Below are 23,134 nucleotides of genomic sequence, written 5' to 3'. Positions count from 1 at the left end.
TAAAGAACTCTCACAGTCGGGATTCACCCATGCATTTGCATGACCTAGTTGAATCCACAACCATTCAGCACTCATTTGAATTTCTATATTCACATTTCTGCATTTGCATTTTTTAATTACAAGCTGAATGTTACAGCAGCCAGCCCAGATCTGCTCTCAACAATTTCAGAGGGCTTATCACTGATTTTATTGATTCCTAAGTAGCACCCAACATGCTTGATCATTGACCCACGCACATTCAGAGCACATTTGACATCCTGCAAATAGGGAAGCCAGCTTAATTTGACTTCTATCTCTGCACCTGGTACAAATTTGTGTTTTGTTTTTTTTTTAATATTGTAATTTTTTATTTAGGGCCAATGCCCATTTTTTTTCTTTGTTTTTTAAAAACAGAACATAGTTACAACAACACTTTACGTGTAAACATTGCAATAAGAGCATTAATATAAAAGAAAACAGAATCAAGAGAAATCTGAACAGAAATAAACAGCATGGTAGTCTGTACAATTCAAAAGACAGATCTACATGAACCTGCACATCATTTGATTACATTATTCATCAAAGGCATGTTACCTGGAAAAGTGTCTGGACTATATAAGGGGGGGGGGGGAGGAAGTCTACTAAAGGGAGAGTGGTCCCATAAATCCCAAATAGAGTGATAGTCACCGCCCACTAGAGCTGTGAGATATTCCATTTCCCTAATTTCAGAGATCACTCTTAAAAGATGATTTAGCAATGGAACATCTACTGATTTCCAGAGTCGTGGTATCACCCTTCTAGCGGCCGACAAAATATGCACTCCCAACCTTTTAGATTGCTTGGGGATACCCCTAAAGGGTAACCCCAAAAGATAGTGTAGCGGGTCTAGGGGTAGGTACTTGTTCCAATACCTTTCTGACCGTAGCCCAATAACCCAAAATCTGTGGACAAAACCAGAAAGTGTGTGCCAATGTACCTACTTCTTCCATGCGTCTCCAACACTTGTCAGACAGATTTGGGCTAATCTAATGTAGTACTACAGGGGTCTTGTACCAATGCATCAATATTTTATATAGGTTTTCTTTATACACAACACATCGAGAGGTCTTAGCAGCAGAATCCCATATCACCTGCCAACATTTCAAAGAAATTGAGCATTGGAAAATTTGTGTTTTTTTTTTTTTTTTTTTAAATTAATGTGAATCTGTAGGGTAAAAGCCAATGAATGACCCACAGATGTGCCTAAAATATCCTGCCTTGTATAAACAGGCCTGTATGTGGCACTTTTCTCTATAATGTGCCTTTTATAGAAGTATTACTGTATGTATTTGGTCTGTTTTACACCATATGATACTGAGTTTTTAGCCTTTTAGGAAGTTCTGTAAATTCCAGAAGTTGACACAAACTATCCACGACTTTAAATGTTGTATGTTGCTTCCTATCAATAGACCGCTCTAGGCTTGCCATATTGAGACCTTGATAATTACTCCAGTAATAAGCTGGACCTTGCCAGTTTTGTAAATAACAGCATACTGTCTGGTTCAAACTTGACTATAGATTTCGTGGATTATTGTTCTGGGTTAGTAGCTTCAGGCTTGAAAAATTGGAGTGACAGCCCTCACATTTTTTTCCACTCTTGCCCGAAGACACTGTCAAGTTTAATGAATCATTAAAGTATGACTTGAGGCAAAACATGTGTTTTTTTTTTTTGTTTTTGTTTTTTTTTTAGATTTGGATAGCGTGATGGGGGTCTAGAACCAATATCAGGTTATTATTGCTCTACGTTGGGGAGATTCATTCTTTCTAATTGTCCTGATCACCAAGAATAAAAGCGAAAGTAAATGCTAAATTTTGAGTTGCCACCAGAAGGGGAAGTGAGGGAAAATCTTCCAATGGGTATACTTATTCCCATGAAAGCTTTCTAAGAGGGGATAACCCTTACATTGGAAATATTCTTTCACTTCCTGGTACGTTTACAGGATAGGAGGTGCAGGGAAGTCTCCCTAATGAGAAACACATGGCAAAAAAACTGACAGCAGGGAAAGAAGAAATTCTCCATTGACATGAGCCTGCTCCCACATGGGTTAAATGCTTCCTTAGGTCTAGGGGAAAAGGACAGAAGTTTTACTTACTTTACCTACTCTATGCTCCAGCAGTGGACTGTCCCTCAGCATCCTTGCATCCAGTGCAGGACTATGATAGACTCTGGCATGGTCTTGATTATGTCAGAGGTTATCTGACCACTGCAACGTAGGGAAAAGTGGCTGCATGGACCAGTCCTACAGCCTGAGCAGAGAATCGGGTGAGAAAAACTACTTTTTAGGTCCCTTTACTACAAGAGTGGATTTTTTTTCTTTTCCACTTTAACTCTCCCTCAGGTCTTCTTTATAGTATATCTAAATAAAAAAAAAACACTATCATTATAAATGTTATTTTTCAGTTTAAAGTACATGTAGTATTTTCTCCCAGGTCCCAAAGTGCTTTCCAACCCTAGTTAGGAGGTCTGGCCTGCCCCCATCCTTCTCCACGATCGATATGACAACAGCTATAAAGGAGACAACTGGTTCATAGCCACAGCTTGCCTTAGCTGTGAGAACATGCTGAAACTAGAAATGGCAGGAGGAATGCAGAAGCGGACATTCTGCCCGCCTCCCTCTGCATTCATCTTGCCGTTGCTTGTCTCGGAAAGTGCTCATAGCAGAGACAAGCTCCAACTATGAATCAGCCGCCCCCTTCATCGCTGTTGTCGGGTCTACTGGGACAGGAGGGGAGGGGGGCAGGTTGGTACTGATAACTGGGGTTAGAAAGCACTTAGAAACATGGGACAAAGTAGTATGTGTACTTTGTACCAAGAGGGACATAACAAAAAAAGTAAAACTATAATGCTACAGCGGGGGGAGATTTACTAAAGCTGGTTCACTCAGAATCTGGTGCACCTGTGCATGGTAGCTTCTAACCTCAGCTTGTTCAATTAGGCTTTAGTAATAAAACCTGGAAGCTGATTGCTTTCTATGCAGAAGTGAACCTGATTTTGCACTATCCAACTTTAGTAAATAAACCCCAATATGTCTTCTTTATTGAGAAGGGACTCACTATTGCCATGATGTTTCAAAACTACAGATGTAGTTTACTATCCATTGTTATAGTAACTATTGCACCTTTTAGTTTTCATTAGAAGCTATTAATATGGTGACTATAACTTGTCTAAAGACTCTTTGTGACATGATTTAAAATAGAAAAATCATAACAATTCAAGTTTTTTCTTTTTATGTTAAGAATGTTACTATGTCTTTCTTAACTTATGAGAGTTGTGGTTGCTGGTTTGTACTTGCAATATGTAAGGAACAGAAGGAGATAGGACACAAATTTTCGAAGGTCCTTGCAATATATGTAGAAAACCAGGGAAGATGTTTTAAACAAATCTGGAGTTTCACTTTCAGCTCTTGATGCTGAATACACTATTTCTAGAAAATTAAATATAGATCATATTTTCTAGAAAGCTTGCACAGATTGCCTCTCATAAGGCATTGTAATATTTAGCATAATTTCTCCTGGTGCCAGTTAACAAGCTCTGAGAATAGATACGTGTTCTAGAAAGCAGAGACGCTGGTGTGGTGTAATAACTATTTCCTATGGGAGTACGTGTAGAAAACGAACAGGTATAATTACTGCACTGCAGTAAAACCTCAGGTAGAGTGTATGTTTTATTTCCAGTTTATGGATTCTGCATTTACTAAAACAAATTAAAATCTGATTATTAGCGATGCTCAACTAAACAGCAGGATATCCCTAAATGTTTTTTTCTGTTTTATTCACATGCTATTGTTGTTATTGCTGTTTATATTAGCTGTAAATATGCTTATATTATTATAACTTGTCTACTAATGGTAATGTAATTATCAAACACAATTTAATATTGCAACAGATACAATTTAATATCACAGCTGACCTTACACACAAAGGCCTTGAGATCCAACTCAAGACGGCTCTTGGGTGGCGCAGTATACATCACATGTGCCTAAACACATATATATCCAGATTTGTGCACTATGGTCACTTGGCTTCTTTGCAAAATATGGATAAAGATGATAATATATGTTTGCTGATGCAGTTAGTATGCATCTTTTTAATTTCATCAGACTTTTCCTTTACTTCCTGTCCTGTAAACACAACAGGAAGTGAGAGAAAATATCTTGAAAGTGAAAATACTCTCTTAGACTGTTGTCTACAGAACAAGTGTTCCCATTGGAAGATTTGCTGTACTGGGGCCAACTCTACGTTTTGAATTTTCCAAAACGTTCACTTCATGTTACATAGTTAGTCTAGCTGAAAAAAAGACAAAAGTCCACCCAGTTCAACCATAGAAAAAAAAATTTATAATCCTATACCCACAGTTGATCCAGAGGAAGGCAAAAAAAAACCCCATGATCCAATTTGTGAAAAGAACACAGAAGGCACAAAAAACTGATAGGAGTTCTAATTACATTATCCTAATTGAATTACTCTATTCAGAACTAAGAAAAAGAGACATTTTTAAAGAAGAATTACAGGCATGTTATAGTTAAATAGTTATATTGGTCCAGCTTGGACCAATGTAACTATGTATATACCATACCCGGCCAATGGCCCTGGAAGCTGGAAATCACTGAAGTATACACTGCTACTTCAGTGATCTCCACTTGCTACCTGGTCCCATGCAGAGTGGCTGGCCAAATCTTTGTGAATACAGGATGCTGGCCACTCAGATCAGGCGCCATTTGTAAAGAGTTTGCTAAATGAACAAGGAGAGGTGGGTCAGTGACATCACTCTCCCCACCTCATCCAATATTGAGCATTCTCTGAATGGAACCCATGCTGAGTAGCCAACCTTCTGTGTTCATAATGCATGAAGCCAGCCACTCAGCACAGGACCCCGAAAGTAAGTGGAGATCACTGGAGTAGTGTGAACTTCAGTGATTTCCAGCTTCTAGGGTCATCTGCCGGGTATAGTATATACATAGTTGCATTCTCCAAGCTAGACCAATTTAAATGTGTAAAAATATAACATGCATGGAACTCCTTCAAGTTTGCAGTTTTGCATGCAAAATATTTAAACATTCAGTAGTCAGTACACCCAGAAGTGATATTTTAGTCATAGAGAGAGCATTATGGGTTTAGAACCCCTAGCTTCATATGTCTTGCATGGGCCAACAGTGAGATATCCCAGTCATAATTGTCAAATAATTGTGATATTGTAAGGTGGTTTAACAGATCAAAACCTGCAAAATTTGCTTGGGTGTATTGAACTTTTAGGGTTCGGATAAAAGATCTCTGATTGAATCAGCTTAAGAATGACACCCGGTGTTCACTGCAAACATCACCCATATGAACTTACCAGACAGTATGTGACTCTTGTATAAAGAGTCAAATCGCGCTTGCACATAAGTGTTCCTCAAACTGCAGCACATTGGGATTCTCCATCATTCCACGCTCACAAGCACCATGCTGGACCAATGCTCCGGGAAGACAGAAAGAAAGAGCACCAAGCTCGCAATCCTCAGTAAAACTCTTTATTGTAGTTAGAAAATGGGAACAGGCGTATATACAGCAATCGGCATCAGCCTTGCTACGATTCCCACAATGCTTATTGCAGTTGCATGGTGACGTCACAATGTCTGGCTCTGCCCTGCACTTATGTCGTGTTTATTTTATTACAGGTACTTATATAGCACCGTTAATTTTCGTATCAAGTTTACATAAATATATATTGTACATTCACATCAGTTCTTAACCTTCAAGGAGTGTACATCTAAGGTCCCTAACTCCTAATAGGGCCTATTAACCCACCAGCATGTCTTTTGGAGTGTAGAAGGAAACCAAAGTACCCAGAGGAAACCCACACAAACACAAGGAAAACATGCAAACTCCAGGCAGGTGGTGCCATGGTTGGGATTCAAACCAACGACCCTAGTGCTGCTAGGTAGAAGTGCTAACCATTTAACCACTGTGCTGTTTAAAGACTCATTCAACTCTCTGCACCACAGCATGATGTGGTGCAGTAACCTGCATACCACTCAGCAGCATGTCTGCATTTTTCCACACCACACCTCATACCAGCATTGTGGTATGAATGGGACAGATAGAAAACGATTTTTTTTCTATGTAGCCTGCGGTGACTGATGTTATTCAGGTGCAGAAAAACGCCAGTAACCACATAGTATGAATGATCCCTAACGTACTTTCTAACAATAGTGGGAATAAAATGTCAAAGCCATGAAAAGACATTATATACATTAGAATGATAAAAGGAGTAATGCCTTTATGTATTAATGGTTAATATCTCAGTGACATAAACTGTTAGGTGGTTTCCGTAGTCCTTGGAGAAAAGATTTCTGGATATGTGTACTCCGTGCAAGTTTATAGTATTCAGATGAGCTGAAGAAACCAAACGACATTCCTAACGTACCTGATTTGACAGGTTGTTTTGTTTTTTTTCTGGAAAGAACAAAGGGTGTCGTAATGTTTACTTCATCCAGGTGTGCTTTGTCATAGGCTGTTGTAATAACTATGGGCGGTTCAGACAGTTTAAAAGCAGGAACATGCTTATTCTGTTCATTAGTTGATGCCTGAATGCTTCATAGTAACTCGGTCATTGGTTTCCTTTTCAGGCCTGTATAAATGGACACTGATATGGACTACGAACGACCCAATGTGGAAACCATTAAGTGTGTGGTCGTGGGAGACAATGCTGTGGGCAAGACACGGCTCATATGCGCAAGGGCATGCAACACCACCTTAACGCAGTACCAACTCCTGGCTACCCATGTACCTACAGTATGGGCAATTGATCAGTACCGAGTCTGCCAAGAAGTAAGTCTTGTTACAAAATTTTTCTTGTGCTAGACAGATTTTCTAGCTGTCTTCAGATCCTAAATTTGCCATAGTATTCTAAATCAACCAATGTTTTGGTGATTAGTTCAACTTAAAAAACAGTTGCAGGTATTTTCTAGCATGCTTAAAATTTCTTTGAACTATGTTATAGTTGCTTGTGAAATTGCTTTGTCTTCATAACTCTTTATTATTTTTAGTATTTTATGAGATATATTATAGCTTGCCAGCACGTAAAATAAGAGGGTTCAGTACAGTAACTATATAAATCATTACAAGAAGGCTAGGAGGGCCCTGCTTATGAGCGCTTACAAAATATGGTGACCATACACTGAACAATTTTATATATAATGGTATTGTCGATAGATTTACTATTCTATCTAAAATATGATAGAAAAGATTGTTCAATACACTACATATTTATCGATCATGTCTATTTCCCTAGAATGGGATTTTTCTTGCAGACTGATCAGAATAAATTCAATGAAATCATTTGGTTTTGCTCAAACCAGTATGTGTCATTTTGATAATTCATAGACTCTATGTTAAATTGTTTGATCAGATTGTTACTTGTATGGCCCCCATACACAAATCTTCTACTGTTTAATATATAAGGAATGTTTGACAAGAACAATATATTGGCTTCATCTCCCCTTGCCTTTGAAATCATCCACATCTTTTCTTCTTACTCATATCTTGTTCAGATTTTATTATGTTAGTTGTAACTGAATAACAGACTAAATTTATAAATGTAATTCTGATCCTTTACTTTTGTTCACTTTTTTTCTGTAATTGAATATTGTTCAAGTTCAACAGCTCATTTCTTACCAGCCTTGTATTTGCCAAACTTACCCAGTTAAGGATATTTCCTTTCATTCCCCCTTAATCTGATAGAGTACTTTAAATGAACACAGATTTGTTGTCTTGGCAAATGGTTTTATCACTTCCTTAATATGCCCTATTACATTTGTAACCTTCCAGGCACAGATCATTCCCCTGTTGGCTCTCAAGTTTACCTTTACAAGAGTAATAGTTGTTCATGTAGCAGTGCCCTTCAGTGTTTTTTAGGGTAACAAAATGAATATAAATCAATTATTTTAAATTATTAAAGTTTTAAATAACTATTATGAAATATATTAATATCAAATTTTGAAGTAGGTGTTAGGATTCCATTGTTAACATTTAAAAAAAAAATAAATAAATAAAATAAAATATATATATATATATATATATATATATATGTATATATATGTGGGTGTGTATGCAGTAGTATATATACTACAGAACTGCGCATACATACTTGTGTATTATTCTAATACTGTGCATGACATTTTGACAATCAAGGCCCTGTTAGAAGGCAAGCTAGAAACTGAAATAAACAATAGAGGGTATTGTAAAAAAAAAAAAAAGGCTGGTAATAATGTATATGCAGCCACAAGTCCATTCAATACATTGTTGCCACCAGGGGCGGACTGACCATTTGGAAACTCGGGCACTGCCCGAGGGCCCGGGGTCAGTAGGGGGCCCCATGAGATGCCCCTGGTAACTTTCTCATAGGCTTTTTTGAGTTTGGGCAAGGACACAGGGGCCCCATTATCCCCTATTGCCCCGGGGCCCCATAAATCTCCCCTATTGTGTTCTATTGTATCACTGACACTGTGGGGTTAATTTACAAAAGGCAAATAGATTGTGCACTTTGCAAGGGAATTTACCCTTAGCATAGTAAATGAGGTGATGTTCTGCTGACTTCTGTCATCCAATCATATGCAAGTAAAAATGCTGTTTTTTTTCACTTGCACATGATTGAGTATACATTCACAAATTACATTCTACATTCACAAGGCTTTGGGTAAAATTTGCTTACAAAGTACAAAATCCCTTGCATAATGAACAGCAGCTTATTTGCCTTTCATAAATCAACCCCACTGATACACGTGGACAGTTATAGCAGCAGATACTTGAGTCACACTGATTTTACTGAATGGTGCAAGAGACGTGCAGAAGGTACAATAGCAGCAGCTAATCAGAATCATTGTCCTAAAATAAAAAGAGATTTGGAATCTGGTTAGTATGGATCTCTGCATGTTCTAGACCTTTGCTTCTTAAAAATGTTTCAGCACTGGTCTCTGATGTGTGCTGTTCTTTTGTCATTCACAGTCCTCATGTAGTTACTGTTACATAACCATAAAGGATCAATGACAAAAAGGGTGGTTTACTGTAACATAGTGTTGCATACTATACAGTATTACACTGAGCTATGCATTGCGCATTCTGAACTGTCTAAAGCATGTTAATGAGTATTCCAAGATTCCTTGCACTGTTGCTGTATTTTAGATTAAGAGGCCCTTTAATCTCAGCTTGTTAATATATAGAAGAAACTGCAGACATGGAATGAATAGTTCATTAGTAGTCCAGGCATAGTGCATTTCAGCAAAGATTCTGTGATGTCACCTTAAATAGTGCACATGCTGCAGGATGATTAGAAAAACGGAGGTTGCTGCAGCAGTAAACCTGCATTTCTTATATTTATGGCTTTCATTTAGGTCCTCGAGCGCTCCCGGGATGTAGTCGATGAAGTGAGTGTTTCGCTAAGGCTGTGGGACACCTTTGGAGACCATCACAAGGACAGGCGTTTTGCCTATGGACGGTAAATGAATACTACTTTTCCCTTTATGTTGCTGGCACAGTGAAACAAAGTTTAATTTGACAATATCCAAAGGACAGCAGCTTGTACAAGCATTAGGATTACAGTGACTGGTATCCTATTTCACAAAGTATGCATGTTCTCCCAAAAACACCATGCACTGCCATTTAGCACAGTTTGGCATGGCAAGAACATAGAATTCCTTTAATGCCTGTAAATGTATTCCTCTTTTACAAGGTTGATAAAGCAGCCAGTGTCCCCATCATTCTCTTAATACCAACCTTCTGCTCATAAGAAGGCTTTACACAATATGTTACTTGTCACATTTTACTGCTCAACTGTAAAGTTACCCATATAGTAGATATTCGAAGGTGATCAGGTATGTAGGCACCCTGAAATACATTCTACAAACATGTTTGCTTATACTGCTGAAGCCTGCAAGTTCATGCAATGGAAGATTCCTATTGCATCAGGTGGGGAAATATTTTCCCAGACTTCCTACTTTGTGTTCCACAGGGCCATTCCTGCTGCAAGCCACACAGTGGGGGAAATTTACTAACACTGCTTCTCTCAGAATTTGATGCAGCTGTGCATAAGTTATAATCCTATACCCACAATTGATCCAGAGGAAGGCAAAAAAAACCCCAGCAAAGTATGATCCAATTTGCTCCTTCTGGGAAAAAAATTCCTTCCTGATCCCCCAAGAGGCAATCGGATATTCCCTGGATCAACTTTACCTATAAATGTTAGTATCCAGTTATATTCTGTGTATCTAAGAAAGAATCCAGGCCCTTTTTGAAGCAATCCACTGAGCTGGCCAGAACCAACTCTTGAGGGAGTCTATTCCACATTTTCACAGCTCTCACTGTGAAGAAACCTTTCCATGTGTGGAGATTAAATTTCTTTTCCTTCAGACTTAAAGAGTGCCCCCTTGTCCTCTGTGATGACCTCAGGGTGAATAACTCTACACCAAGTTCACTATATGAACCACTGATGTATTTATACATTTTGATCATATGCCCCCTTAATCTCCTCTTTTCAAGAGAGAATAAATTCAGTTCCTCTAATTTTTCCTCATAGCTGAGCTCCTCCATGCCTCTTATCAGTTTATTTGCCCTTCTCTGTACTTTCTCAAGTTCCCCAATGTTCTTTTTGTGAATTGGTGCCCAAAACTGAACAGCATATTCCAGATGAGGTATTTACTAATGATTTGTACAGGGATAACATGATATCTCTCTCTCTGGAGTCTATACCTCTTTTAATACAAGAGAGGATTTTGCTCGCTTTAGAAACCACAGCTTGGCATTGCATGCCATTATTAAGCTTGTGATCTACCAGAACCCCCAGATCCTCCTCCACCATTGATTCCCCCAGTTGTTCTCCAATGCTGTCAATCAAGCAGGGCTATGTCAGCTATACTGACACCAGACCCCAGAATTATCAGGCACACCAAGTGTCAGCTTGACATCCAGAAGCTTACATTGGAAGCAAAGAGATGCAAACTGACCACGCCAGCATGGATCTGCTTTTGTGCTTAGCAGAATGGTCAGAATGCTCCAGGAATTTCAGCATTTGTCGCTGAAAATGAATGTTACACAAAAAAGAAGTCAGATGTACAAGATTCATTATTGACAAAGAAATGGATTAATGGTGTATCCGTACATGTAACCTACCTCTGCACATAAAGAAGGTTAACAGAGTCAAAAAGTCTATACAGTGCCAAATGTTATGAAAACCACGAATGAAACTTGCATTCACTTGTCTTCAGGTGTTGTAGAAACTTTGACACAATCACATGATAAATTCTTCAGCTACAGCCTAGAGCAGACAAACACCATTCTGGTCTAGAAAATGTATTTTTTGATATTTTTTTTTTTTTTAAATACAACTGCATGTTATCCTTCTCTTTGTTGGATTAATGGCTCTCTCTTCAGGTGTTTAGTGGACAGTTTCAACCACGCAGTCTAAAGGAAGTCATTTTTATTTTACCAACACCGACATCTTTTGGGTCATGGGTGGAAGGAAAATGAATTCCAGTTACAACGAACTGGAGCTCTCCCTGGCCAGAATGCCAAACAGGACAGTCTTAGGAGTTCTGGCTGGACTCAAATATCAGTTTTAGAAGACTATACATATAAATGTGTTTAAAGTGTATGTATAGCCAAAACCTTAAACCTTTGGATATCTTTGAAGAAACAACAGATAATTAGTGGAGATCTCCCAAAATGAGGGTAATTCCCCTTCTTGTCATTTTGCCCCAGAACAGGTGTCTCCTTTAGAAGATTTTCTCTCGCCGCCTGTTTTGAGAACAATTTTGGATTTCCAGTCATTTTATTTCTAGGTGGCATAATCACCAGTACAGATATAAGAGAAATCTCCCCAGTGGGAGCACAGGCAGCAATAAAAACTTGATGGAGGGTTTCACCTTTCCCCACTCTATCCAAAATGAAAAAAAAAAATAGGTTTTGCCTAGAGATGCACTTTAAAGGGAGAACTCTTGTGTTGCCAAAAACAACCAATAAAATTTTGTGTTCCATGCACAATTAATGTTGACTAGCTGCCATGATCAACGCATGCATTCAGGCATGGGCCCTGTTATAAGTAGTCATGTTATTAATGAGTAGCTTGAAATGAGTCATCTTAACAGATATTCAAGCTGCAAATTCACCAGGCAGTAGAGATATCACTGGGACACCACAGGGACATTACTAGCACCCAGTGATTTGACAGACAGACAGATTTCTCTAAATCCTTCATCAAGCAAATAAAAGAGGGATTTTGGCCTAGTCTGTGTGCCAGGTACACTATGAGGTTAATTCCTCCAGCGTCAAATCCATGCCACCTGTCTTTGGACCCTAGTCTACTTATGTCGAGGGTCACTAGCTGGAATAAGTCTTTCAAGTAATCTGTTGACAGAAGGCTGTCCCTGAGAAGGGTCGCGTTCCTCGAATACACACACACACAGATTTAATTACTTAACAGTGTATACTTAGGATTAATATAGGCTGGAATCTACGTGCAGAAATGCAGGGCAGCTCACACTAGCAGGTGCTTCATACCCTCTAGGTGTGGGATGCTTTAGGCCATGTAAATAAACAAACCACCCCCTGGCTTTCATGGGCTATCTTTTACTATGTACAGACTTTGACTAGGACATAACTAAAGTGCTCTCTGTTAGTCCTACATTTTATTAATTGTGTATATTGTACATCTTACTTTTATTTATAGAATGGTGTACTGTACACTTAACAGTACACTCACTGTGGGTGCAAACAGCTAGAGCTAATTCTTTCAACAGAATAGGGACTGTTTTATTAGTGGATGGCACTGAAGAAGAATGGGTGAGATCTCTCTTTTAACCTGTCTGACCACAGGTGTGGACCAAACTGATAAGAGGCATGGAGGAGCTCAGCTATGAGGAGAGAGTAGAGGAACTGAATTTATTCTCTCTTGAGAAGAGGAGATTAAGGGGGGGATATGATGAACATGTATAAATACATCAGTGGTTCATATAGTGAACTCTGAGGTGTTATTCACCCTGTGGTCATCACAGAAGACAAGGGGCATTCTTTACCTCTGGAGGAAAAGAAATTTAATCTCCAAACACGGAAAGGTTTCTTCACAGTGAGAGCTGTGAAAATGTGGAATAGACTCCCTCAAGAGTTGGTTCTGGCCAGCTCAGTGGATTGCTTTAAAAAAGGCCTGAATTCTTTCTTAGATGCACAGAATATAACTGGTTAATATCATTTAAAGGTAAAGTTGATCCAGGGAATATCCAATTTCCTCTCGGGGGATCAGGAAGGAATTTGTTTTCCCTGCAGGAGCAAATTGGATCATGTTTTGCTGGGCTTTTTTTTACCTTCCTCTGGATCAACTGTGGGTACAGGATTATAACTTTTTTTTTCTTTTTTTTTTTTTAATGGTTGAACTGGATGGACTTTTGCCTTTTTTCAGCCAGACTAACTATGTAACTATGTGTATGCCTTGATTGGCTATGTTACTTCTGGTCTTGTCAGTGCAATACTAAGGCTAACCAGTTGTCCAATAGGGCTGGCACAAGATAGTTGGCCTAGGGTGGCAGGTGGCAAGTATACATTTAACCCTACTAATAACATACAGTGATAGACTGTGCATAGACTTGTTGCAATTGTGAGTAAAATGTAAAACATATCAAGTTTAGAGAGATAGTGGAATTCTATTAAGAAGTGTGTGGGTTTTTTCTACTACTTGTACATAAAATGTTACCTTTCTGAATTGTAGAATCTGCTGGTATTACCTTTTGTGTAAACGGATCAGCAGACTCTCTTCTATGCTTTACCCCTAATATACTTTATAGAGGTGGATTTACTAAAGATAAATAGGTTGTTCACATTGCAAGCGAGTTCACTTAGCTTAGTGAATGTGGTGACATGGTAACTTCCATCATCCAATCATGTGCAAGCAAGAATACGTTTTTTTTTTTAACATTTTCCTTGCACGTGATTGGGTATTCTTTGCAAAGGTAATTTTAACCACATTCACTAAGCTAAGGAAAACTCACTTGCAATGTTAACAGGTTTTTTGCCATTAGTAAGTTAATCCTATAGTACAGCCTTTCTCAACCAGGGTGCCCAGGCACCCTGGGGTGCCTTCAGGCTTCTTCATGGGTGCCTTCAGACTTCTTCAGGGGTGCCTTGGCAAAATGGCCAAAATTTTATACAAGCCAGCAGGTAAATCAATCCTGCCTTCTAGTACACAAAGCCACAAGATTTCATTGTGCACTTTTATAACCTTCTAGCTGCCAGCGCCCTAATAACCAATGACATCATCAGTTGATGTTGATGAGGAGGACGTCGGGTGCATGCACATCATTCTTGTATGGCCCTCCCTTGCCCCTCTCCGTCAACACTGGGGGCACATTAGCAGAGTAAGGGAGAGAAAATGATAGAGACACACTGGAATACTAGTCAGTACCCGTGTGCAAAGGTGTATTTGCTTTGGAAGAATAAATCACCTCTAACATTGGGTGTAGTGGATGTGTGAAGAATAGGTTTTTACATTTTAGATTGGGGTGTCTTGAGATTTGTCCATAATTTTAAAGGGTGCCTTGACTGAAAAAAGGTTGAGAAACACTACTATAGTAGATGGTTACTGGCAATGTTTTCTCTTGATTAGAAGCTTCTGTTAAAGGACTCTGTAGCTTCTGTTTTAACAAAATTACCTAAATTTGATAGCACATTTGATTTAAAATTGACTTTACCACGAACCTAGGAGTAGTATTGATTTTGCTGAGATTGTCAGCTGACACCAAGTAAACAAGTAACTGATACATTATATCATTTTATGTTGCAACTTCTCCTCTTGTTGCATGTAACTATATAGCACCATAAATGAAAGCAAGTACACAGTGTTAATGTACCGGCTGCTATTTTAACTTATTCTGTTTTGATTTAACTCATGTATACACTTGGCTGGTTTACAGTTAATGGGGTAATAAATGAAAAAACACATTTTTTTATTGCATCTTACCAAATCTTAGATGTGGTGGCTGCAGTAGTTTCTGTTTTGCCTTTATTTTTATCTGGTTAATCACCCAATAGGTCTGTTACATTTCAATTTCCTTTAAGAGACCAGGCTGTGCAACAAAAGTGGCAGTTAGAGGGTTGGGCCAAACCAGTTAACACTGACATAATGGTCAGCTTTATTCATTTATGTCAAACCTTTATCTCAAAGTGAAGTATGGTTTCTGTAACTGCTTAAAAGTGTTAGATGGAGTTCAGCTTTAATTTGTTAGTTGAAGTGTTACTAAACCCAGGACCCTGCATTCACTATATCTGGTCTCCCACAGTACACAGAACATGAAAGTGCAATTATTTTAGTAAATATAAACTGCTAAATACCTTTTCATATCAGCAGTTAGAGCAATCTTGTGACTTCTATCAGTGTTCAGCAGAGCACTGGTTAAAGCTTGTAGGAGGAGTTTTCTTTCTGCTTTAGGAGGGTGCAAAAGCCCTGACCTCTATCTGGACAGTGCTGACTGGCCCTGTGCTGATCACATGCACTCTCCGAATAAAAAAAAAAAAACCCTCTAGCAATACACACCAAACTGAGCATGTTCAGAATGGCTACGGTTCAGTTTGTCTTATCAGGAGATAAGACATGGACATTTGAACAAGAGGGGGGGCAGAGAAGCCAGGATCAAATGGAGTAGTAGGAGGAGTTTTCATTTCATTTCATGCATGCCCCCTGACCTCTGTCTGGATGGTGCTGATGGGCCCTGTGCACTCTCCCAAGAAAAAAAAAAAACCTCTCTAGCAATACACACCAAACTGAGCATGTGCAGAGTGTCTACACCGACATGTCTTATCAAGGGATAAGAGGGGGGCACTGTAAGAAGGGGAGGATCAGAGAAGTCAGGATCAAATAACATTTTTACACAATGCAGAGGATTAACCCCTTAGGTTCCACAGTGAGTATAACAAGCATGCTTTACTGCATATACACACTGATTTTACTGTTGTGGGTTTAGTAACACTTTAAGCCCATCTACATCTACTAGTTTAAAGTGGAGTTCCAGTCGCACTGTGGAAAAAAAAAGTCAGCAGCTACAAAAACTAGGCGATCACGTGTCCCAGAAGACAACGGAGAGATGGAGGACAACTTCTGCTTTCGATCGCCTAGGTGATCACAGCAGAAGTGAGAGCGGGTGTTAATTTCGGGTACCCGCTCCCCAAAGGTGCCAATCCTTAATGGGGAGCGGGACCAGTCTTTAAACTTCCCCTTTTGAGTGGAGCTCCGCTTTAACATTACCCTCTCCCCAGATTGACATTGCTGCTGTCTAAAAGTGTCTTTGTTGATCCTCACTCAATTGATCCTCCAATTCTAATTTGTTCCTATTTCTTCTAGGTGTGGTGATTGATTGATTGAGACATTTACATATCCTTTCAGTAGACTAAGAACACTTGAAATTACATGAGCTGCAGATGGGTATACATGCAGTGAGCAGCTTTGCAGAAGCTTGTGCACATAGTGATGGTTTATTTGAATGGCTAAGTGATCTGCACCCACTTGGTATGTGAGGTTTGGCACAGGTTCTAAGAGCAGTCCTTCACAGGGTTTCATCAGATGTGGCTGGTGCCTACTCTCATATTAAACACGACACTTGCTGCTGTCACTTCTGTTGATGTCTGCACGGTTAAGTAAGCAGGACATCGCTGGCTTACATTGCATTGCAGGTTATCAGCAGATTGCTGCATCATTTAAACTTTTATGGAGTAGTTGGGTTTCTGCATATAAAGTTTTACAACCATTTGTTAATTTATGGCAGTGTTATATTTTCATGTAAGTAACAGCTAAAGTAATATCTTATATGAAATCATGGGATAATCACAGTTCAGGAAAGCTATATGATTGTAACAGTACTGGAGGTCAGTATAAAATACAGGTCTTTTAATTCTCAGTATAGATCACCTAATAAGTGTTTGTGTCTATGTGCCTATCTTTACAAAGAAACGTTAAAGCAAACATGTACTGAGGGTGAATGGAGGCTGCATTTGCTGAAAATGCTAGACATCTGGCTGTCATTGTGATCCAGCAGCTTCAGTATTTTCTAGGTCACTGACCCGGAACAAGTATGCAAAACAAGAGCTATGACTTTCCTGATCTGCATGCTTGTTCTAAGTCAGTAACTGACAAATTAGAGGTAGTCAGGTAGCCAGCATTTTCTGAAGGAGGGCAGCAGCTGGGCAGGCTCTGCTTGTTTCTGTCAGTACAGATTTCCTCAAGGTCTGCATATGGGAAAGTATTTTATAAAAATGAAATTAAAGTGATTGTAAACCTTCACCTTTAAAACAACCTATTCAGTTTAAAATAGAAATGAAAGGCAAAACATTTGTGTATAGATATAAAAAAAAATATATTATACATACCTTTTTTCAATTTTTTATAAGTGATCATATTTCTTCTGTTCTCAGCAGAGATCATTGGAGGAGAGCAGATTGAGTTCCCAGCATGCCTAGAGAACTGACCACGCTAAGCTCTCCTGTCATTTGCCAGGATAGAGGCGCAATGTGAAGGGTTTTCAGGCTGGTATACTGTACAGACCCTGTCACTGATTGGCTGCTCAGACCAAGCCAGAGGAAGTTTTAATTATTTTACGTTAAAGAACACTAGGGGTGTGTAATGGCTAAAGACTATATTAGGCCCATTTCAACATTATGATTTGATAATCGAATACAGTTTGAATCAGCTTTTTAAGGAATACATTCTAAAGCAAGTTGAGCTGCTAGTCTTCAATGCAATTACAGCGAGGACGCAGAAAGCAATATTGAGGATCAGTGACTGGAAGTTGTAGGAAGCAAGGCCTAATATGCACGTAGAGAATCTGTACATTTATTACAGGGTATTAAAAGTAATTTTCATTTGAATTCACATAAAAAAATTGTTACATGTCAGCAAGCCTATGTCAATTTTCTCTGTGAATGTTTCTCTTTAGCATCTGACGCTACTCTTCTAATCTGCAAACTGTCACGGTCACTCCCAGTTCCACCCTTCTAGACTCTTGTGGGTCCATTCAGGTCCTGCACTCCCATGCTGCATTAAATTATAGGATCAGCGGAGCATTGACTCATGACGCTGGATGCTTAATAGAAGGCAGGGGATTACAATTTATTAACTTCCTTTTGAAGGATGCTTCTCCATGGCGTCTTTATAATGACAGTACATATAGGGAGCTGTTTTCAATTAATCCATCTACATAGAAAAAGGATTGGTTGTAACGTTGGCGAAGTTTGTGAATTAAACAGATGAGAAAGCAACAATATATACAGAGCCACATATTGTTGTAACAAGACGGAGCAGTAATGAAAGGTACAAACTCTCCTGTAATGGCTGAGGATAATCTGAACAAGCAATGAATACACTTAAGCAACAGACGGGTTTGGATTCTTTCATTGTGCTTGTCTTCTAAGCACTTTACAGTGCACTTTCTAGCTTAATCAGTACTTAGCCCCTGGGCAAAGTCTTGGATTGAATTTTTTTTTTTCATAAAAAAAGTTATTGGATATCATCTAGATACTTGGAGCAGTGCCTGGTTTTGATATTTATAGCTTTAGAAGTCTTTTTAAGTTGAGGTTAGAAATATGTAGAGCAGTTATATAAAGCACTTTATTTTTTAAGTCTTTAATGTGGCTCAACTACATTGTCACAAAAGAAGAAAAGTTTAATTCTGTATGTCTAAAGTGGTAATAGTATTTGTATATTGAGCTTTTATATCTTACTGCAACCAAGAGCAAAAAAAATGGTATAATCTATCCCTAATCATTTTCTGTAGAGTTTCTTGCTTGGGATAAAGCAGTGTGAAAATTAAGCAATAGTTAACCTGAATAAATATCCTTGTATACCTAGACACTGCTCCCCAGTCATTGCAGGTATTCTACACTTTCAGGTATGTGAATACCTGCTTCTCCAGCCACACAGAGTGGTTCTTCTCGCTGGCTCGTTCATTACTATGGGACGTACCAGGCGGTGGATGAAATTACTGTGTGGGGCCCTTGAAGCAGGTATCCAACCCACTTAAAAGGTTTGAACACCTGCAGCAGCTGAGGAGCAGTAAATCAATGGCATTTGAAGACATTGGCCACTGGAAAGGTAAGTATAAATGGGCATCTATTTCAGGATTGGGTTTCTTTTACAGGGCTTGCATATTGTAGAAGTGTCACAGGATAACAGGGAGCCCCTGATCCGCCAAAGCCCTTTGCTGTTTCAGTTCCCCACTTCTTAAAACAGATGTTAACAAAGCCGCTCGCTAAATTTGCTGCAGTCCAGAACATCAAAAGCAGCTTTACCCAAGTGTGACACTTATATTAGAAGTCAAGGCAGTCGGTTCCTGCATGTAAGCATTTACTGGAAGCAGAGTTTGCAGATGCCTAGCATATGGATTTCTTGTGTTCTGAGGATGTTGTAGAAAACCTTTTCAGGGAGAAAAATTATGGCGCTCTAACATAGGCAAGAATAAACGGTAACTGCTCCATGCATCAGCAAAAAATTCATGACTGATGGTATTTAGACATCAGTGTTCAGATAGTGAAATCCTGAAATGATTACTAGTATATAGTCACCATTCCTGCTCATATAGCCAGTCATATCAACATTTACAGACTGACAGTGTTTATGTGCTCAGTGCTGGAAACCTTTATAGTTATGGCTGTGTTAGCTGCAAGCAATCCTGTGCTAAAAGCATGCAGCGCCAAGATACTGGAGTCAGGAGGATTTACTCTGACTTTAAATTTTGCAGATATGAAGAATTCTGACCTGTTTCTGTCTCATAAAAATAAAATGTTATAGTAAGCTAGTAAAACTACTACTGAAAAACACAGTTATTATATCCTAGTTTTTATGATTTTTTTTTTCTTTTTAATAATGTAGAGGCGACGCTTGTAGTATAAGTAGCAAAGAGAGCAAAGTGGATGACTAACTGCAGTTCACAATGAATAAAGTGGTTATTATGTTCCTGAGCCCCCTATAATTACCATTGTAAAGTCTGAATTGACGTGAATAAGAGATTATTAGAGCAGAGCTGTGGAGATCAGCAGTTGTGTATCAAAGCCGGTCATGTGATGAGCGTCTGTACTAGGCGAGCTGCTGTCATCAAACTAGAAGGATTTATCTTGCGTGTCCAATATTAAGTGGGGTGTTCCCATAGTATGGAGCATTCATACATATAACTACGGCAAGTTAATTGTGCTTATCACTAGGTATAAATTCATTATCCCAAAAAACAGATATTGCTGTAGTTCATTCACATGCTTTTATTTATTTAAGAAAAGAGCAGTGAACTATAGCAACCAGTCCGCATCTATCTTCTGCCCTGTTTTCAACGGATGTGCACTCTTGGGGGCTATTACACAGCATTGATCCAGTGCCTTTCTTAATACATCTAATAATGAATACAGGTCATGCTGCTCGAGTTCCCTACAACTATAAAAAAAAAAGCATTTTCTTAAGTTTTATATTTTGCATAGATACACTTTTTTTAAAGTCGAACAAGGAAAAATCTGCTGTGTTAGTGTATTAGCATATTATTTTTAGAAACCAAGTGTCTAGCATGATCTTCCTGCCATTCTACTGAGATCTAGAAAAAGAGCAGGAGGTGTATGATCACAAGGCATTCAGATCTCAGCTCTGATGGTTTAGGATTAACTTGTACAGTATTGTGGGAACTTGGCATGGAAAGACTATTTAGAGTGGAACACGCTACTAGTTGTGATGGCTTACCCATGTCTATGCAGAGACAGCTAACATTCAGGGGCCTTCAGTTTATTTTTTGAAATGCAAGTTGTAAGATTTTTCAGTCTTTTACATTGTATGGAATGATCACAGTAATCTTGCTTATTCACTGTGTGTCATTCTAGCAAAAGAAGAAAAAAATGGAACATTAATGTGTAGTGACAAATAATTACCATCCGTGAGAGGGATCATCAGGCAGCAAATCTTTAATAAATTTGGTCATATGTGTCTATTCTAATGAAACAGATTTTACCATGCATATATGGATGAAGAGTTACTTGGCCAGTACTTATGTGAAGGGCCATTTGCAACAGTTTCATGATTTACAAAACCTGGAGGAGAGCTGACAACTGCAGCTTTTCTACCAAAATATTTTTAATATATAATTATTCCACTAGGATAGATAGACAGTCTAACACTGCCTTACTTGTACTATAAAATGAATGCTTGTTTGCCTTTTCATTTTTGTGATACCCAGTAACCTATGCATACCGAATAGAGTTTAATAATTGTATATGTCCTAATGTATTTTCTCCTAGATCTGATGTGGTTGTCCTGTGCTTTTCAATCGCAAATCCTAACTCCCTAAATCATGTAAAAACAATGTGGGCTCAGGAGATAAAGCATTTCTGTCCTCGCACCCCTGTCATATTGGTTGGCTGCCAGCTGGACCTGCGATATGCCGATCTTGAAGCAGTTAATAGGGCAAGACGACCACTGGCTAGGTAAGTGCTTGATCAAATTATCTTCCCCATTGCCACTGCCTATACTAAGGCTACACTGTTCAAGAGCAGCTGAACACTTTTTAAGACAAATATCAGGTAATAATATTACTAGCTGACATGCAAATCTCTTTCGAGACTTATTAGGAAAAGTGATGTTTTCTTCATTTCCTTGGAGTTAGTCTTTACGATATTATTTTTGAATTTGTATACTCTATTTAATATTTATTTTTATTTGCAGACCTATAAAAAGAGGAGATATTTTGCCACCAGAAAGAGGTCGAGAAGTTGCAAAGGAACTTGGTATTCCATATTACGAAACCAGTGTTTTTGATCAGTTTGGGATAAAGGATGTTTTTGACAATGCAATCAGAGCAGCTTTGATCTCCAGAAGACACCTCCAGTTTTGGAAGTCTCATCTAAAGAAAGTTCAGAAACCTTTACTTCAAGCACCATTTCTTCCCCCCAAATCACCACCACCAGTTATTAAAATCCCTGAATCCAGTGAGTCTAACATGAATGATGCTGGAGATTTGTTGGACAATCCTTTGTGTGCAGATGTCACGTTTGTCCTTCAGGACCAAAAACAGATCTTCGCTCATAAAATTTACCTTGCTACCTCCTCCTCAAAATTTTATGACCTTTTTTTAATGGAATATGAACAGTCTCAGAATTCTGCTGATCGGCACTGCAAGAAAGAAAAGCCTACCAAGGACTTGCTTTTGCGGACATTAAGTCTCGATACAGATGAGGACACAGATGGGGCTTCCTTGAAACCTTCAAACGCCTGTCTTCGGATATCAAGAAGTGATGATACTTTACTCACTACAGACTGTGAAGGAGAAGGTTGTGTTGCACTGTCAACATGGAGCAAAGGCTTTCTTAGCATGCACCGAGAATTGATGGTCAACCCAATTTCAAACAGGACTTGTTCAATGACTGTGGTCCGAATGGACTCTTCTATACAGTATGGGCCTTTTAAGACTGTGCTACGGTTTCTGTACACAGGACAGTTAGATGAAAATGAGAAGGGTTTGATGAGAGTGGCACAAATTGCAGAAATCCTGGAAGTGTTTGACTTGAGAATGATGGTGGAAAACATTACAAACAAAGAAGCCTTTATGAACCAGGAGATCACAAAAGCATTCCATGTCAGGAAAGCAAATCGAATCAAGGAATGTCTTTCCAAGGCAACCTTTTCTGGTGAGCAAATTGCCTTTTGATTACAGCTCTTTTCGGCTAAATCATCTATTGAGCACCTCAGTCTCAATTAGAATTGCAAATTTTGCACCTTCACACAGTTAGGTTTACAGCTATGCAACAGTATCATTGACCTCTTTCCACCTCGAAACCTTCTTGGTCAGATGCTTTGCCTTTAGCCATGTTTTCTTTATCTTGAAGCTGCAGTCCTCATTTCGATATAAGTATGTTTTCATTATCTTTCAAAGGTCATACCATCTTTTTTTTCCTCCCATGCAACTCATTAACTTTTAAAAAGGAGAATGTCATTTTGAAACATTCTACACATACTGATTGAGGGATTACAGTATAAGGGTTATATTTTTGTAGATGATTTTCTGTCTGTGTTCTGTCCTCCCATATTGGGAAGTTAATACAATTGATCATTCAGGTGAGACCATATTTTGTTTAACCTGTT

General features: G+C 38.7%; 1 protein-coding gene across 1 annotated transcript in view; it reads left to right on the top strand.

Annotated features, from left to right (window-relative positions):
* Window positions 1-23,134, top strand: part of RHOBTB1 (Rho related BTB domain containing 1) — a 54,279-nt gene that overhangs the window by 17,090 nt on the left and 14,055 nt on the right. The window contains exons 2-5 of the mRNA XM_089683199.1: window positions 6,627-6,828; window positions 9,390-9,493; window positions 21,295-21,480; window positions 21,719-22,680. Of these exons, the coding sequence (XP_089539325.1) occupies window positions 6,637-6,828; window positions 9,390-9,493; window positions 21,295-21,480; window positions 21,719-22,680 (1,444 nt within the window). The 5' untranslated portion in view covers window positions 6,627-6,636. The remainder of the gene's footprint in view (window positions 1-6,626; window positions 6,829-9,389; window positions 9,494-21,294; window positions 21,481-21,718; window positions 22,681-23,134) is intronic.

The sequence above is a fragment of the Staurois parvus genome, unplaced genomic scaffold (genome assembly GCF_062004578.1).
Source record: "Staurois parvus isolate SC_StPar_1 unplaced genomic scaffold, SC_StPar_1.0 ptg000303l, whole genome shotgun sequence".
In the NCBI taxonomy this organism is placed as follows: domain Eukaryota; kingdom Metazoa; phylum Chordata; class Amphibia; order Anura; family Ranidae; genus Staurois; species Staurois parvus.
Note: the sequence above shows the minus strand (reverse complement) of the source record. Positions and strands in the feature narration are given on the sequence as shown.